Source organism: Stegodyphus dumicola, chromosome 4, assembly GCF_044657685.1.
Source record: "Stegodyphus dumicola isolate Sdum_Otavi_A_Nest chromosome 4, ASM4465768v1".
Taxonomy (NCBI): Eukaryota; Metazoa; Arthropoda; class Arachnida; order Araneae; family Eresidae; genus Stegodyphus; species Stegodyphus dumicola.
In genome coordinates, this window is record NC_140771.1 from 144,179,446 (window position 1) to 144,198,061 (window position 18,616).

General features: G+C 31.2%; 1 protein-coding gene across 1 annotated transcript in view; it reads right to left on the minus strand.

The window, feature by feature from the left end:
• LOC118201396 (uncharacterized) overlaps positions 1 to 18,616 on the minus strand; it is a 143,571-nt gene that overhangs the window by 30,077 nt on the left and 94,878 nt on the right. Inside the window, exon 3 of the mRNA XM_085815580.1 lies at positions 8,563 to 8,620. Within this exon, the coding sequence (XP_085671706.1) occupies positions 8,563 to 8,620 (58 nt within the window). The remainder of the gene's footprint in view (positions 1 to 8,562; positions 8,621 to 18,616) is intronic.

Consider the following 18,616-nt stretch of genomic DNA (forward strand, 5'->3'; position numbering starts at 1 on the left):
TGATAAAATAAATAATTTTTGCAAATTGAATTATCGAGATAACAGAAAATGGAAAAGTCTGTAAAGAAATATTTATTTTAACAACAAAGTCTCACTTTCAAAGGGATGAATGTACTAACAAATATAATTATCATTCCTATAGAAATGAGAATCCCTCTCTGTAGCTCTCGTGCCTCCAGAAAATTATCGTAGTTTGCAACATTTTCCGCGTGACTAGCTGGCATAGTTAGTTATGAAGTTGCAGACTGTCGCCTACTACTCACGGAAGGTGCAGAACTGTTGAATGTATTTGGAGTGTGAATTTCTATCCTTTATTATAATGTGACTAGCCAATACAGCCCAACAGAACGGATTTCGTTTCCACAGAAACAAAATTGTTATCTTCTTGGCTGGAATTATCATTCCGTGAACGTACAGTTGTTGTATAGTTGCAAACACTTTCATTAGAAAGGGTATAGATTGTCTCCTATTCAGCCCCCCCCCCCGTAATCGTTTGGTATTTCATGTGTTGTTGTATTAAAGATAAGTTTACAAGCATGCCCAACATTCATCGAAGGAGCTAAAAATCAGTGATTATTTTTGTGCTTAAGGCTATAACTTTTGGCATACTAAGATGCGTAATAAATGAGTTTTTAACCCACATTTGCTCCACTTAGCTGCAAAAAACAAATATTTTGAAAAACCTCATGCATAAAAGTTTATTTCTTAAAGTAGATTTTTTTATTTCTTATTATTAAGGTAGATTTAATTTAAATATATTTCATAATTTCTAAACTGTAATATTATACTTCCTTTCTTTATTTAGACCCTACCCTAATAACTGTGTACAGACAAAATTAGATTGAAATATTTATATGTGAGGTGGAATTTCCAATATTTGTATGTTCAAATGAATCGAATGTATAAATTCGAAACATCTTTAAAAGATTCTTATTTTAAAGAAATATATGTACAAAAATTAATGCAAATAGATATATTAAATAAAATTATAAACTTATCACCCCACTCAAAAAGAACCAATAAAATTATAAATATAATAATTAATTACTTTAGAATATAATTCATAAAAGGAAACATGCTGATCTATTAACAATATCGACTGTGAAGTAAATGTTTTTCGTAAGTCGTATGACTGAATACAGATTTATTAATGAAATTTATTTGGGCCATAACTGAATGTGAAGAAATAATAACTGAATTTGAAGAAATTTCACTGAAGAATAAATCAATCCTACTTGAGCAGCTATCTGTCCCGAAATTCGGAAAATTCTACGAGAAAACTAGAGAAAGGTACTCAGTGAACTTGTATTTGCAAATGCAAATGTGTGTGCCTTGGACACAGTCAGCTGATCAGTGCTCACACTTACAGAATTTTCAGTGTTGCTATTTTTTATATTTGAGGTTTAATTTTGTTAAAAGTATCCGAGTGAATTGCTCCGAATAATCCTCACCTGTAAAAATCATTACAGGAGTTCGAAAAAAGGATCCAATTATTTACTCATTTTTATCCTCATAACATGTTTATTCCCAAAATTTAAACGAATTTTTAACACACAGAAATACTATTTCAGTATCTGAAAACATTAGAAAGTATCAAAATGTTTAATTTAATTATTCTTTGTTTTGAACCTGTGGATGGCAACGATTTGTAAAGCAATTTAAAATTAGAATCTTAAGTTTTAAAACTTTTATTTGGAAAAAAAAGTAAAATGCAATTTTTATCTGCTTAAAAACTGTGAATTTTAAGACTTCAAAAACAAAATCCATAAGATGGTATAAGCTTTATTATTATGATCTGATTTTTATGATTTGCATTCTGTGAGCTGTTTTGATTTTAATTTTAAGATATTATGAGTTTCAAGGCATGAGCTGTTTGCTTTAGTTATTTTTTACTTTAGATGGTACTTATTTTTAAGTTAGTTATTATTCTTAGAGTTAGCAGTGATATCATCCTGATTAACATGATTCAGAAAGACGAGGAAAAAAAGAAAGGCGAAGAGAAAAAAAGTATGTTTGGCGTGAACGTGTAGCTACAGCTGGCGGAATTCTAAAAATATTTCATAAAAAGAAACACGAGAAAAAATATTTTCAGTAATTCGTTTTATTTTAAACATTTGGTTCTTTTCTTTAATCTATTTTGAATTATTAAAAAATTGATTGCTAACTTGATATCAGTCGAGACTGCAAAAAATATTACAAACATAAAAAAAGTATTTAAAATATGCATATGTAGATAAGAAAATGAAAACAAATTGAAATTTCGATTTTTAACCTCTGCAGACGCATTCGGCTGATCAGTGTTTATGTTTTTGGGTAATGTTTACGAAAATGAGAGTAATTAAAAACAATCCGAAAGAGATCACTGAGTAGTCAACAATTTTTTAGTTCTCTCTGTACGCACTAAGAGTTAACATCAACACTAAGCAGTCAAAAACTTTAGTTCTTTTCGTGAGTTCGACGAGATATAATGTCAGTATTAAGACATAAAAAAATGTTATTTGATACGGATCAACGAGGATTGAAAATAAGGTTTGAACTCTGGACAGGACACAGGTGCGTAGCTTAGTCATTTTAACTGAACGTATTATTCAATTCATAAGAGAGTCGGGAGCTTATTAATATTTATATTACAGAGGAATTTTTAAAAAAATGGAAAAAGTTTTTGCGTCTTTAATAATACTTAATACGAAACTGAAAAATTATAAATAGCATTTCTAATTTTTATGCAAATTTTTTATTATATAATTATTATTTATTATTACTTTATTAATTTTTATTATTATCTTTATTAATTTTTATTACTAAGAATGCGAAAAAAATCAAATAAGTAAACCTTTAAAGATTTTTCAGACTTTGAATTCAAGAAAATGAAAGTAAAGCATAAATTTTATAAGGGACTCATAAATAAATGAAAAGCTGTAAAAACATATAAAACGGACATTGGAATCGAGAAGCACGAACATCTTTCGTATTTATCTATTATCATTATGGAAATAATTTTATTACTGGTAAAAAGGGCAGATTTGAGAGGCCGTAGTGAGGTGCAAGTATAGTAAAAATTCACAAAACTTTCACAGGCTACAAATATCACAACCATTTCGTGGTTGAGGATTTAATACTAACATTATGAGCTTAGGCGTACCGAAAATGAAGCAAATATAACCAATATACAACTAAAAAGCATTATATCAGAGTTTTTAATAAAAACTTACATTTTTAAACCAATTATATCCCTTATTTTGGCTTACGGTTAGGGTAAGGTTGCTGTGGATGGGCCGGCTCCTTCATTGAGCCACCTTCATTATTTTCTAATCATTAACTGTAGGCGCTACCTGTTGACTGTTTCCTAAGAATCGCCATCTCGACAGGAAGTTGATCCACGCTCAAACAAGATTGCTTTACAAGAAAGTAAGAGTTTTGTACTTTTCTTCTAATTTTTCAATGTAGAGAAAATACACATATTAGTTAGACGTCAATAGGGTTTTAGTTGTTACCGATAACGTTTAAAACTGTGTTAAAGGAGAGTTATTTGTCAATGTTAAAAATGGTTGTTTACTTTGTTACAACCGAAATCAAGGGCGTATTACATACCGACTGCTAGTTGCTTTCAATGAGCCAGCCTGCGTTGTTATGAAGGGGCTGGTGACTTAACCATGGATCAAGTACCGAGGCTAATATTTTGACACTTTTTGAGTTGAAGAATAAAATACATATCAATTACATCGATGAAACATTACTAGATCAATGAAATATTATTACATTAATTAATAGGGATATATTAATTAATGTAATAATATTTCATTACGATTAGAGAAGGGAAATTGGATTGTCTGGGAAAGCATATGGACAAGCAGCAACAGTAGGAACGGCAACGAATGTTTTGCTGAGACAGAAGTTTGGCTAGTTAACAGTGTATTTCAAGATTCTCACTTTGTTGCAGCAGTGGAGTTTGAAGCAAATGATGTTCCTGTTGTAGAAGTTCCTGACATAAACTTAATTGCTTCTATATGTGGAATGTCACATGGCATGCAGGCTCCAGGGGAAAAAATCTGTGCCAACTAACCAGCGCAACAGAATCAGAACCTCTTCCAGTTGGTGCATCAACTTTGTTGCCAAACGTTAAAGTTTCATTAGCTGAAATCTTCCCGATTCCGTCTAAATTCTCGGTTGGCAAAGACTCAAATAAAGCACAAAAAACAGTACAGATAACAACTAGGGCCCATGCAAGCAGTTCCTGGAAGAGTGGCTAAACTTCCATTGCCTTCAGTAAATAGGCCTATAAATTCCAACGAGGATTCATGCTGTTGTGATGACTTCAAGGAAGACATGATTCAGTATCTATCGTGTAAAGTGTGAGTTTATGAGAAGTGTGCTAATGTCAGAAAGGGAATCAAAATGTAATATTGCGAAAAATGCAGCCGAACTCGTCAAGAACGAATAATTGGTGCAGTAATTTGTGTATGATTTACAGCCTAATATTGACCGTAGGATTAATAATTATTTTATGCTATTTGAAAGTTTTCGAGTTATGATTATTGTTCTTTTTATACTAACCTAATTATGGATTACTCGCAAATTCTGTTTCACTAAATTGTTTCTAATAAACGAAATTCAGCTTTATTCATAGATTCTCACATTATGCCTTTTTTATGATTATAAAGACTAAACTAAAATCTACATTATGCCTTTTTTATGATTATAAAGACTAAACTAAAATCTACATTATGCCTATTTTATGATTATAAAGACTAAACTAAAATCTACATTATGCCTATTTTATGATTATAAAGACTAAACTAAAATCTAACTTTTGATTCTTTGTGGATAATGCGAAGCTATCAATATATTTCAATATATTTTCAGTGATTCAATATATTTCTATGTTAGGTTTTATCCAGTATTTTATATTTAAGAATAAAACTCAAAATAGTTTTAAACATTTTATTGACGTGTATTTAGATGATATTGCATTAAAAAGAAAATACCGACGCATTTGTAAGAAACTCCGCTACTCAATGAAGGCGACCGGTTTCCTTCATTGGGCCAGTGGCACCTATTTCTATTTTTCTAATACTTACTGAACATTTCATAATTATAATATCTATTTCTAGATATAAGTTGTATGGAAAGTAGTATTTATATTAACCTGTAAATTGCCAAATATGACGATTTTAAGGATCATTTTGAGAAAGTGGCTCATCGATAGCAACCTTCCTCTACTATTTGTGAACTTTTTTTTATAAATTTAGTGTAAATACATGTATTATCTTTACAAGCAAGCAACACATTTCTTGGTTAAAAAAGGTAATTTTTGCGTTTAAGACATTCTTCAGTCAAAAGTTTCAGTCACAGAATGATACTCAATTTCAAATATTTCTGAACTCGACGCTATCTGAAGAAAGGCACAGATAACAAGAAGTCATCCCTCTCTTTATGCAGATAGTCCTCGAGTGCTTTGTTGTTAACTAAAAAATTCCTAATCAAATATGCCTTTTTGTTTGGCGATGAAATTATTTGTTGGCACAAATGTTTTGCATGCATTTGTTGGATGCAATTTGTTGGCGTAAATAGAATGACAAGCTTTAAATTTTTTTATTAAAATAACTTACTTTTAAATCTAGAACAACACTGTTATAAGAAATCTAAGAAACAGTCTGTTATTTAAATGCTGAACGCCAAGCACATTTTGCTTTCTTCAAGGCCGGTCCCTAGGGTTCGATACGATATTCAATGTATTAACTGCGAAAATATTGGTGCATGTTTGTAGAAAGGAAATACTCTGCTCATGCTGTTCTATAATTGTAAGTGTATAATATAATTGTAAAAATTGTAAGAAATGATAAGTTAAAAAATGGTAGAAAAAAATCTGAAATCGTGGGTTTATTTGAAGTTCACGGAAAAACCTGATACTCACGAAATATTAGAAATTTCCTTAAAATTCACGAAATTAATCGCGGAAATATGATCTGTGATAAAGTTACTGTTTATATATCCTGTGTCAATATTACTTGAAAATCTGTGATTCGTTACTAATGTGATTTATTGCATCATTATGCAGCATTGAAATACTGTTTTCTGTAATATTGATATAAACTTTCTCATTAATTTATTATGGACTGGAATATTAAAATATCCATTTATAGCATTCATTTAAAGACATCCCTTTTTAAAATCACTGTAAACGCAAAAGCAGTTAGAACAATTTTCGTGCTCCCAAGAAGAGGATTCTATGATGTCATTCTCGGAATTGCTAGTTTTTTAATCGCTGTGCAAATCTAAAATTGCTTTTTACAAGATGCGAATTTTGTTACAAATGTTACAAAATGCCTTTTAGAAATTTCACAAAGTGATGAAAAGTAAAAAAGGCAAAACGCTACGCAAATGGAATTTTTCCAATTGAGTGTGCAAAATAAATATCCCAAACAATCTTTAGCTTTTAGGCATTTAAAAGACCCTTTGATAATGATTTGGATTCATGCTGTTTTCTCAATATAGCAAAAAATTAAATATTGTGGCGATGCTTCTTCCAAATGGTATTATGAGTTCAGCGTTCTCCGATGAGACCATATTTTCTAGTTCGAAATCAGTGATGAATCATTATGTAAAGTGTGCTGCAGAAAACCGTGGACAAGTGTAACGATATGCAGTGGAAGGAGATATACCTTCAGCATGAGAAATGAAAATATAACAAAAGGAATGAGCGATAGTAGATCAGAGTGAAGCGTACCTTAGGTATACATCTTGATACTAACAGAACGAAGTACTATCTTCGATAAGGTTATAAGGTACTTTCTCCCTCCCTTCCGCATGATTTTGCAATGTAAATGGAAGCACACTCGACGCGTATTCGAGAGATCCTGGGTTCCATTTCCGGAGGGAACTCCACATGTTTTACTTCTCCTGCTTTAAAAAAAAACCTAATGAATCTACAAGTGGCACTCGAACTAAAAGGCGGAGGACGATAATTCGTCACCATCAGGATTTGGCGATTGGATCCCCTAATCCCCAGTCGCCCTTTAAAATGGGGGAGTATTAAAGGTATTTTCTCCCTCCTTTTTGGATGTCTTCGTGGTGTAATTGAAAGCATAACCCGACGCATACTCGACAAGTCCAGGATTCGAGTCTCGGCGAGGGTATAGCACATTTTCACGTCTCCTGCTTCAAAAAACCTAATGACTCTACAACGGACAATGTGAAATGGTTATTAACAGAGAAACTACAGACACACGTAAGTGAAGATTCGAAAATTTTAAAAATTTATATTCAGTGATGTTTCAGAGGTTTGCTGATAATGTTCCAGGAGTTGTTGCATCGGCTGTTCAATAGGATGGAAAAGAACCTAGCTAGTCAATTATTCGTCAGCAGGGAAGAAGTTCAAGAGGCTGTTCATGAGTGGATCTACAACACTTTTAAAGAATGGTTTGCTGCTATTATCTAAAACTTCCTGGGAAATGGGAACGCTATATGTCTTACGGGAGGAAGGAGTTGTCTATACGTGTTCCGACCATTAAAGTTTACTTTGTTGCATTAATTACTCCTCCTATTCCGGAACATTATTCAATGACACAATATTTTACTTTCAGTTGCATGAGAGTTAATTATTGAGAGTTATTAAATGGTAGTTTTGAGACAGAGGCTAATAAATAACATTCTTTTGCAGTTTTCCCATTGTAATATAGTGTTACTGTTATGAAAGAGTTTTTTTGTGATTTAATAAATCATAGCAGATATTGTGCATATTATATCACATAATATCGATGTTATTCAAATTTCATTAATGCTTTCCTCAACTGCTGATTCTAAACTGTCTCTATTAAGGTACGGAGAAGGGAAAGAAATGAAAATCAGCATATAGAGATTAAAATATTCTTAAAAATAAAAGATATTTATTAATTTTCAATGATTAATGAAATTAGTAATACCCTTAATATCCACATCACATTATTTATTTTACTGTAAAAACTGTGCTGTCAAAAAAAAAAAAAAAAAAAAAAAAAAAACTCAGTTTGATATTTAAAAAGAAAAGAAAACATTTCCGCCGATGTGTTGCATGGTGGTATGGAAGCCGGCTGCCATATTCTTTTGATCGGGTTTAAATAGCGGAGGAAGCATGGGTATTTGTAAGTGCATAGCATCTTTGTAGTATGGGGTCCTATAATTTTGCCAAGTTCTGTCGAGAGGATATGGTAGATGAAGAGGGGATAAAAATACATGGGATTCACATCTCCAGAAGGAGCTGAAAAAGAATCGAATTGTCGCCTATAAGGTGCCCCAGTACTTGGCCAATGAAAGAAAATTACTATTTCTTGGTCACGACAAATTCATGGACCTTATTGAGATCTTCTCAAATAAGGAGGATAGGAAACAACAACCTCAACAGAAAGCATTTGAAATTTCCAACGAAATGATCCTAGAGATTTATAAAAATCTGTTATCTGATAAAGTAACAAATCATTTATATTACTCTTATTTTGATATAAAATATTGAACTATAAGAATACGAAAAAAAATTCAATTTTGTAATACAAATAATTTTACATTAATAATGAAAATGTAACTTACTTTTTTGCATTTGACTTTCATGTTTCCGACATTTAGCTCTTCGATTTTGGAACCATACCTGAAAGCAGAAATTAGAAATATTTAGCTTTTTCATCTGCATCATTATTGAAATTTATAATCAAAACGCATCAGGAATTATTCAAGTAAAATATTCATTTATAAGTAAAATTCTTATACATATTCATTTATTTCATACATCGATATTTGGCAACAAACCGTATTTCATTGCATTATAATATTTTCAAGTATAGTAGATTAGTTTATAGTAGATTTATTTTTAATGAATAAGCAAATTTTGATTTTCGATTTCACGGCGAATGTAATTGAGAAACTTAATGAAAATTTGGTGAAAGGAATAAGCAATGGTAAAATAGTAACAAATAGTAGTAATAGTAGAGGCGTACATCAAGTGTCCAGCTTTATTTTGGAAAATCAAAGAATCAGAATTTCTCAGTGGGATTTCTGATATACATAAAAAAAGGGTTTTGAATGTTGCAGAAAGCCTCTAAGGACATCATTTTGTCCAAAACAAGATATTCTGAGTTTTGTAAAATATTTAAGAAAGGAAGAACATGTGTTTAAAATTAAACATGGTCTGGTATACCATGCTCTTGAACTAACGAGTAACATGCTGTCAATTTAAAGATCGAGTGAATATGGATCTTAGTTTAACAGTTAGGTATATCACTGAACGAGTTCTTACATTATTTGGATCCTGCAAAATATTTTTAAAAAATCATTTGGGTTAATTGTGCATCGCTTCTCGAGCATTTTCGAAATCTTTTTTTTTTTTTTTTTTTTCAAAAACAAAAAATGGCCGAGGAGATGCTTGCTCAAAGCTAGGTTTTCTTAAAATACAATTTTTCTAATGATAAAACATGTATCTATACTTTTGGTCCACAAAATACTAAGCATTTAAGTAAATGGCGTTCGAAAGGTGAAGCAAGACTGAAAAGACCACGTCGTAATTGATCAAAAATAAAAATAATGTTAACTTTTTTCTTCTTATGTCGTAGTCTTGTACATCATGAATTTCTACCCATTAATCAAATCTTCGGCATTTACTTGAAGTAATTCGCAAAAACATGAGTTAAATTGTAGCCGGTTAGCTAACACATGAAATTTTGCTCCGTCATTATGCATCTATTCATACCGCTTTCGAAGTTTATGAATTTTTTACTTGAGTACAAACTTCGATAAATACATATTCTCCTGATAGCAAAAGACACGACTTTCTTCCACTTCATGTTCATCATTTGGGTTTTATTGATGCAATAAATAGAATTTTGATGGATTTTTTTTTTGTAAAAACGAATTTGAAATACGCTTCGATGATTGAAAAAAAAAATGTTTGTGTAACTGCATTGCAATGGCAAAGATAACTTTGGAGAAAGTGTAATAAAAATTGACCAAAAAATTGAATTTTGCGTTTTGGGGATCATTCCTCGAACTTTTCGATCATAGTAGTAAAAACACTATTTCTAATTTGTTTCAAAAACTTAAGTATCGTAGAAACACAACTTAAAACTATAATAAAAGAATTTAATTTCTATGGAATCAAACCAGAAAGTACAGCTCTCGAACTGTACATTTTTGCTTATTTTCCATCCGTTCCTAACGCTTTTTAGTAATATTACTTTGACCCAAAATATAATAATTATATAATACTTTTAGGAGCATAGTTACTGAATTGTTTTGCTCTCTGTATAGAGCTCTTATTTTCATTCCTAACAATTTTCAAAAATATTACTGCATTGCTAGTATAAATAATTAGAAAATAACAAACAGGTAATAAAAATTCTTTAAATTAGGAAAAATTTACTGTAAGTATTTAAAGTTGCTTAAAATTGCTTAAAATTGCTAAAGAAAGAAAAAATAAATTTAGATAATTTTTTGAATTCTATACCGATTTTAATTTAAGTTCTTTTGCCTTATAATAATTTTAACTAATAAAATAATAAAATTATGTTATAACAGAAATGGAATCCTGAAATTTTATTTTAAAGGTGAATTATTTGCATGTTTGAAAGAGTCTTTAGATAAAAGTTTCATTTAGAAAAACAAGACTGATTCGCAAAAATCGTGCTAAAATTAGAATTTGCTTTCATAAATTTTATCACTTTTTCTCTCCTAGGACAAAATAAATACGTGAAAAAATGAATCAGATTTTTTGTTATTATTAGCACCGTGGTACATTGCTGAAATAATACCATTAAACAGATAGAAGAGAAAAGTTTTGAAAATAAAATTTGAGGTTGAATTTAGCCAAACATTGCATAAATATTAAATGATAAAACATTAAAAACAAAGAAAAAAGTCATTGCAGTTATGACTGAATAATGCAAATTTACTTATAAAACGCATCTGTGTTTGTTTTGCGAAATTGTAATTTTTATTACTCTTTTTTTATTTAACCACATGAACTCAATTAAGCATTCGATATTCATACTTATCGGTTTACTTGCTGACCTTTGTACAAATACTATAATAATAATTGAATATTACCAACGTAACAGAAAGCTTGTTCACATAATACTAATATTACAAGTAACATGGTATAATTTATCTGTTTAATTTTTAAACCATATCTCTAATTTTAACTACAACAAAACTAAAGGATCGTCGAGATCACCATTAGGTTTCTTAAAGCCTTTTATAAAAAATCAGCCTCTTTTTCAGCTCTACAGTTATGAAAACAAAATACTCATAGAAAGCATTTGCGGTCTTGAAGTTTCATAATTTTTTTTTTTTTTTTTTTAAATTTTGGTTTCGTATATTATTTTGCTTTCACAGTGCGTTTCTGAAGACAGTCTTTTAAGAAGACTACTGAAATCACACTTCACCTTTCAGTGAATTATACACTTTAAGATAAAAAAATTACATAACAAAAAAATAAAATTAAATGATGGTTTCACGAAGCCTGAAAGAATGATCACTTGATAACAAAGCTTCATGTGAAGCAATGAACTGTTCTATGAAGTATGTTCTCAATGAAGGAAGACGTGATTTTATTTCATTTTATTCTTATTGCATTTAGCCCCTTGGCCTACACGATATCTACGAATAGTGCGAGTTATAGTAAACAAGAAATTCGGTGGCGCGCCGTGCCATTCAACTGTTCAGCCGTGTACTCGAACTGGCGCAAAATGTATACTTTTCAAAACATATATATTTTAGTGTAACGAAAGGAGTTGTGAAATAATAAACAATGTTTAAGTACAAATAGTAATTTTAAGACGTCTAGGGTGTAATCATAATCAATTAATCAGTTGACAAAAATAATTGCATGTTGTACGTATAAGAGATTTTTAATTCTTTATACGAAATTATATTTGAAACGTGTGAACGGGGAACTAAAATAACAGATCATCCGGTTTCGTCAGAAACAACTGCCCCCCCCCCCAAAAAAAAATAACTGACGTTACAATCAAAGGGAAAATATTCGATATAGAATAACTCTAATCGCTGGTTCTAATAATAATACGCGGCATTTTATGCACAAATTCCTCACCACGAGTCAGATTCGTGGCTTTTGTTTATGACACAAATTCTTTATCACGACTCAGACTCGTGGCTCTTGTTTATGACTCAAATTCTTTACCGCGAGTCAGACTCGTGGCTTTTGTTTATGGCACAAATTCTTTACCAAAAGTCAGACTTGTGGTTATAGACCAAAGGGTTAAATTCTTGTCTTTTGGTACATCCTTCATTTTTTCTCTTTTCAGTTTAGAGATACCAACACTCTTCCTGCTTTTTAAAAATATTTTTTTGATTTTCTTATTTTCAAAATTTGTTTTACAGATTTTTTTCTTTTGTTTTTTTACATTTTTGCTTTAGTTTTATTTTTGAAATAATTCATTATTGTTTTACTTTCCTTGAACCACATACATACTGTTATTTCTTAAATGTTAATTCTATTAATTTATTATTATTTTATGAGAAACATACACATGTGCATAAAAAAAAAAAATAGGACAGTGCTATATCTCCCATTCTACTGGGCCGATTGACAAAATTCAAACTGCGTTTCTCAAGTCTCGAAAGCACAGCTTAGGATATATATTAGATTTATATATAGCACTATTCTAACATAGGTATTTTGACACAAAATCGACTTTTTCTGAAATAACATACCAATTTTTTTACATATTTCGATTCTATGACTCAAATTATGCCAAATACCAAGTTTTGTAAGAATCGTACGAGTAGTTTTTAAAATATTAACTTTCAAAATTTTAGCTCCTCAATGTTAATTGAATTTGGCAAATATTTATTAATATCTCTTTTTTTATTAAACTTTTTTGATTTTTTCTCTCAGATTTCGAAATTTAAGTTCATTCCAAATAAAATTTACCCATTTTTTGTGTTTTATTTTTTAAATTTCTATTTTTAAATAATTTTTATAAATTTTTCGAAAAACATTTTGAATTATAACCTACAAAATTTTTACCATCATCTTAAAGTAGGTGTATTTTTAAGCATATCTGCAAAAAATTAGACTTTTTTATTCAAAATTTTCTAAGATATACACGAATTTACATATTTTTGCGTTTTGAAATTTGGCATCTTTTTTTTGAGCGATAATAACGCCAAATGTGGTCTATGGATTTTTGTTACAGTGAATTGCCACAGCTATTTTTAACCTTAAATTTCAAGTAAAGTTTTACGGAGAATTAATTATATAAAATTTTTTCCCTCAATGATGCGTAATAAATATTTATTAATACTATATGAAAAGCTATTTTTTTTAATTACAGATGATATTATTCAAATTTTTAACTATTTTTTTAAATTTCTCTCGTAAATTTTTGTAAGAGCAAATTTTTACCTTCGGCGTTTCATCGTCTGCTACTTTATTTCGCTTAAATCGAATTGTCTAAAACTGAGAATTTTCGTTTGATGTTTATTTGAATTTTATGACATTAACTGCATAATTTATTTCTAAACAAACTGTTGCTTTTGAAGTGGCTGAAAGAGCGGCTGATACTATCATCCATATTTTTAAAGCACAGTATATTTTTATAGAAATATAAGATTTAGAATAATCATTTTTATAAAAGTAAAATTATGATATAAAGATACAACCTTCTAGAGACTGAATTAATGGAAGTTCAATGGTTATGTAGAAATGATCTGCAGCTACTTAATGGCTGGATAAGTCAGCAGATTCTGTAGACAAGAATAATTATATACACGACACCCAACATTCTGGATTCAATTAACGACGAGGATACGATGTTTATTAAATGAATTTAAGAAGTTTTAAAACATAAAAAATGAACTCATTTTTTATCCTAAAATGTATTTTTGTGCGTAGCGTATTTTCATTCTAATTTAGAATGTAATTGTCAAGAACTGAATCCTAATCATCAGTAATATAATAAGTAATTATTACGGTTATTAATAAATCCTTCTTATGAAGTTATTGCAAATATCTCAAAAAATTTTCTGTATGAATGCAAATATTTTTAATTTTGTATTAATCAAGATTGCACACGATATTATTTATTTGCACTTCAATTCTTACCGTTAGCTCTAGTAGAAGTTACAAACCAATTATATTTAATTAAGGATTGGATTGGATTGGATTATTTAATTATGGCAAAACACACGAGCGCTATCTGCCTAAAGGGAGGGACACCTTCGTGGAGGACTTTCTAAGGGAAACTGGCTCGTATACACGTTACACATGGGGAAAACCACGAAAACGCCCATGCGGCCAGCCCGTTCGCGGGATTCGAACCTCGGATCGAACTACCAGTGTTCAGCGTCTTTACCGCTCGGCCGCTGGTGGGCTATTTAATTAAGGAATGACCATCTAAGTTTAGAAACAGCGTACCGTAACAGCAATACAATTATTGGCGCCGTATGTTTCCTGTTACTCCCGATTGGCAAGCTACGTGATTTTTAATGAGTATTCGGGTTTTGCTAGTAACTTCACTTGGAAATCGCGCTTAAACTAGGTTAGTTGGTTATTTGAACATAGAAAGAACATGGGAGCTATTTGATTAAGATGCTTTCGTAGAGAACTTTGTAAAGAGAACCTAGAAAACTACGAAAACCAACCATGCAGATTGGGTTAGACTTCGAAACAAACAATTTTCATTTAACAATCTTCAAATGCTAGGCAACTGATGAGGCTCCAATTAAATCTCCAACTTAATATTTTATTTGTAAATATTTAAAATATTTTTGTATTCTTGGACACAAAAAGCAGAATTTAAGTTTTGTTAACTCGTTAGTAAACTACCAAGTCGTAGTGCAAATGAATATTCAATTTCATTTGCAATAATTGTATTCACTTAATATTCTGGGAATATGGGCTAAAGAAGCAAGAACGTTCTCGGAAGATTAAAGAAGTGTTTAAATCCAGTAATATTAGGTTTGTCTTACAAGCTCAGGATCAAAACGATTCTGCATTTGCCCGAGTAGTTGACTTGTAAATGGCTGTGAATTAAGCAGATGACTTTTAATCTTATATTTTCAGTCAGAAAACGTATTCCAAATGTTTTGTATTGCATGACAATGCATCTTTCCATTATTCAATAACAAGTCGGAGAACCGCTTGTGTTCCGAAAATAAGTATGTGTACTCAATCGTCCTGCGTGTTCCTCAAATTTGTCTTCTTGTGATTTTTTTTCTTTCCCAAAAACTAAAGTTGCCTCTCAAAAGAAAGATTTTTGACATCGAAGAGACAAAAGGAGTATAACGTCTACTTTTAGAGGCATGTCAAAAACAGATCTCTACAAGCCTTCTCTTCCATTACATGTTGTGCAGTCAGACAAAAAGTTTGCATCAGAGTAAATTCTATAATCTATTTTTATTACACTCTGATTATTTTATTAACATACAGTGAATATATACTAAATCTTTTACTTCAGCTTAAGTAATTCGGAATTTTTGACGGAATTGTTGTCGGAACTAGGACTTAGAAGATAAGTCAAATTAAATATTTCGATAACCCAATAAATTCAAGGTCGAAGTTTCAAAATTTTATTTTCGGAGGGAAGGGAAGTTTTTTTCAGTTTTGGTCCATTATCCTAAGTATATTTGCTTCGATTTTTTATTTTTCCATAAAAGCGAAAAATTTACGCATGGTATACATATAACGCATAGTTTCAAATTAAAATTTAATAATATACAGAGTGGTTATAATTAAAGTTCCACATTGAAACGGTCATCAAAGGAAAACTACTGGATCAAATGTTATCAAACTTGGTAATCGTGTAAAGGATGTCTTGGGAATTTATTTTTCGCGAAATAAAGGAAGTTCGAAACCTCACCACCAGGGGGGAAATGGCACTGTATGCAATATTGTTAAATGAAATATGGGTCGGAATCTAACTTAACCTTTTGTTAGACGGGTGGGTTTAATGTGTTGTATACCCTTAAAAAAACATTGAAGTAGGCAAGTTATCATTTAAAAGCGTTAAATTCGATAAAAGTCGAGTGCGCCATCCGTGTAAGTGAGAAATTCGTCCGTGAAAACCACGAATTAGCGATTAGAAAATGTGAGATCGCAAATCACTCGCACAAGTGCGTACAATCTGGAAATCGTTTTCTTACAGATCGTTAATTTATAATTTTTGAAGCCTGAATTCGGCACTAAAACATGAAGATACTAATTCAAAACGCTTTTAATGAATTTGGACCAAAGAAATACATCATGTTATCTATCTAGTTCCATTGCATTCTCCTACTGCATTGAATTGCATCGCAGTCATTCCACACCGTTTAGTGTTGAATGACAGCTAGTTTTATAACTGAACCATTTTGCTCTGAAGAGCAGTCGACAGCTGGACCACTGTGATTACAGCTCACTTAGAGTCAATGTTAAAATGTTTCGTGATACATGAACTGCAGTAACGTGGCATTTTAGATACTACGATTTTTATGCAGGGCAGGGCCCCACCTCACGTGTGTCGCCCAATTACTTAGGCAACATTTCACGAATGAACGTCTTATAGGCCAACACTTCTCCTCTTTCCACCAGACCTCAACCTCTGTGACTTTTGGCTATGGGGTTATCTCAAAAGCACTGTTTATGGTGATAATCTAAACAATTTGGCAGAAATGAAAAGTGTGATACACTGACATGTCCGTAACATTCCTCCTGATATGCTAAGAGCTACTGTTGAGAATTCAGTAACAGGATTTAACTTGCTTTCGGAAAATGCTGGACGCTACATTGAACATGCTTTGTAACACGTTTCGGAAAATATTAAACACATTTTAAACAGATGTTTTCGTGTCTTATTTCATTTAACAATATTGTATAGAGCGCCATTTTCCCCTGGTGGTGAGTTTTTGAACTCTTTTTTTTTTTTTTTTTTCCGCGGAAAATAAATTCCCATAACCTCCTTTACACGATTCCCAAGTTTGATAACATTTGGTCCGGTAGTTTTCCTTTTATGACCATTTCAAAGTGGAGCTTTAATTATAACCACCATGTAAATTAAACTTTAAATGTTTGAAAATTTGGTTCAAGTCCCAGCTTTAAAAATATATATATATAAATATAATCTTTTACATTAATCCTCTTAGAAAGAATGTTTTAAGAAGCTAATTTTTCTCTCTCGTTATAGATTGTATAAAAAAACATGATCTTTAATATGATTTAGATTGTTTCAGCCGATATAAGAATCGGGTTACTCGGTGGTACAGAATAAACCCTGCTGGACTGTTTTATTTCTTTGTCATTTAGCAAAAATCTTTTAATTAAAATATTTATCCTTTGGACTTAGCTTTAAACTTTATTTATAGTTAAAATGACTAGAAAATGAAAAGCTGTCTTCAGCTGAAACGCAATTCATGTAATTGATATTTTAAAAAATTGACAAGGATGCAAAATTTATGGAAGTCTAGCAATCGAAAAAACTTAATTTTCTTGTGTGAGCACTGAAAATAACTGTAGAAGGAAAGAAGTAAATTAGGGAGAAAAGTAAGCAACCATTTGCAGGGAAATTTGGCTGTCAGACATACCAAGATGTTTCAAAAATTTGGACGCTTTTGAATATACTTTCAGGATATTTCAAAGAATTTAGGCGTTCGAAGAGAAAACACTTGGACGTGTACACCGGATACCATCAATTGAGCTTGTGTTATCAGAAAAGACAAAAACGATATCAAGTGAAGAGCGACTGGCTTTAGACTATATGGTTATATAAATTTAAATTACGTTATAGAACATCATATCGTATCATAAATGGAGAATCCCACGATTTTCTCAGTCGAATTATTTGAAGATTCCGGAGTTTATCCAGTATTGTATGTGAATGTCACCTAAAGGCGTTTTTTTCCCTCCTGAAGAAACAGCGACCGAGCGGTAAAGTCGCTGAACACTGATAGTTCGAGGTTCGAATCCCGCGAACCGGCTGGCTGCATGGGCGTTTTCGAGGTTTTTCCCATGTGTAACGTGTATGCGAGCCAATTTCCCTTAAAAAGGCATCCCTCCCCTTAGGCAGATAGCCCTAGTGTGCTTTGTCATAATTAAATAAACCAAAACCTCTTGATGAAACTAGTCTTCCCTTTCATCTCATACCTTCAAAATGTTTAGCCTCTAAAGACTGATAAAGGCTCTGACCAAATACTTCGTGAACTCTCTAAGGGAAACCAGCTGCCATACACGCTACACATGAGAAAATCCACGAAAACGCCCATGCAACCAGCCCATTTACCGGGATTCTAACCCCGGAGTGAACTACCAGTGTTCAGCGACTTTACCGCTCGGCCGTTTGTGGGCCTTTATGAAATGGAAGGCGATAGCTTTATTTAAAATGATTGTCAGAAATATCAAGATATTTCGAAAAGTTGGATGCTTTTTAATATACTTGCAGAATGCCTAAAGAAAAAGAGCAAGAATAAAGTAAAATGCCTGAAGAAAAAGAGAAGAAAAAATAAATTTTTGCATAAAATTTAGTATTAGTATTTTTTTTTAAAATTTAAAACCTTTTAATCTTATAATATTTGATTCTTGCGATTTCAAAATAAAATATTTGACTAAAATATGAATAACATTTTAAGAAACTAAAGTTAGGATAAAATTGTGTAAAGC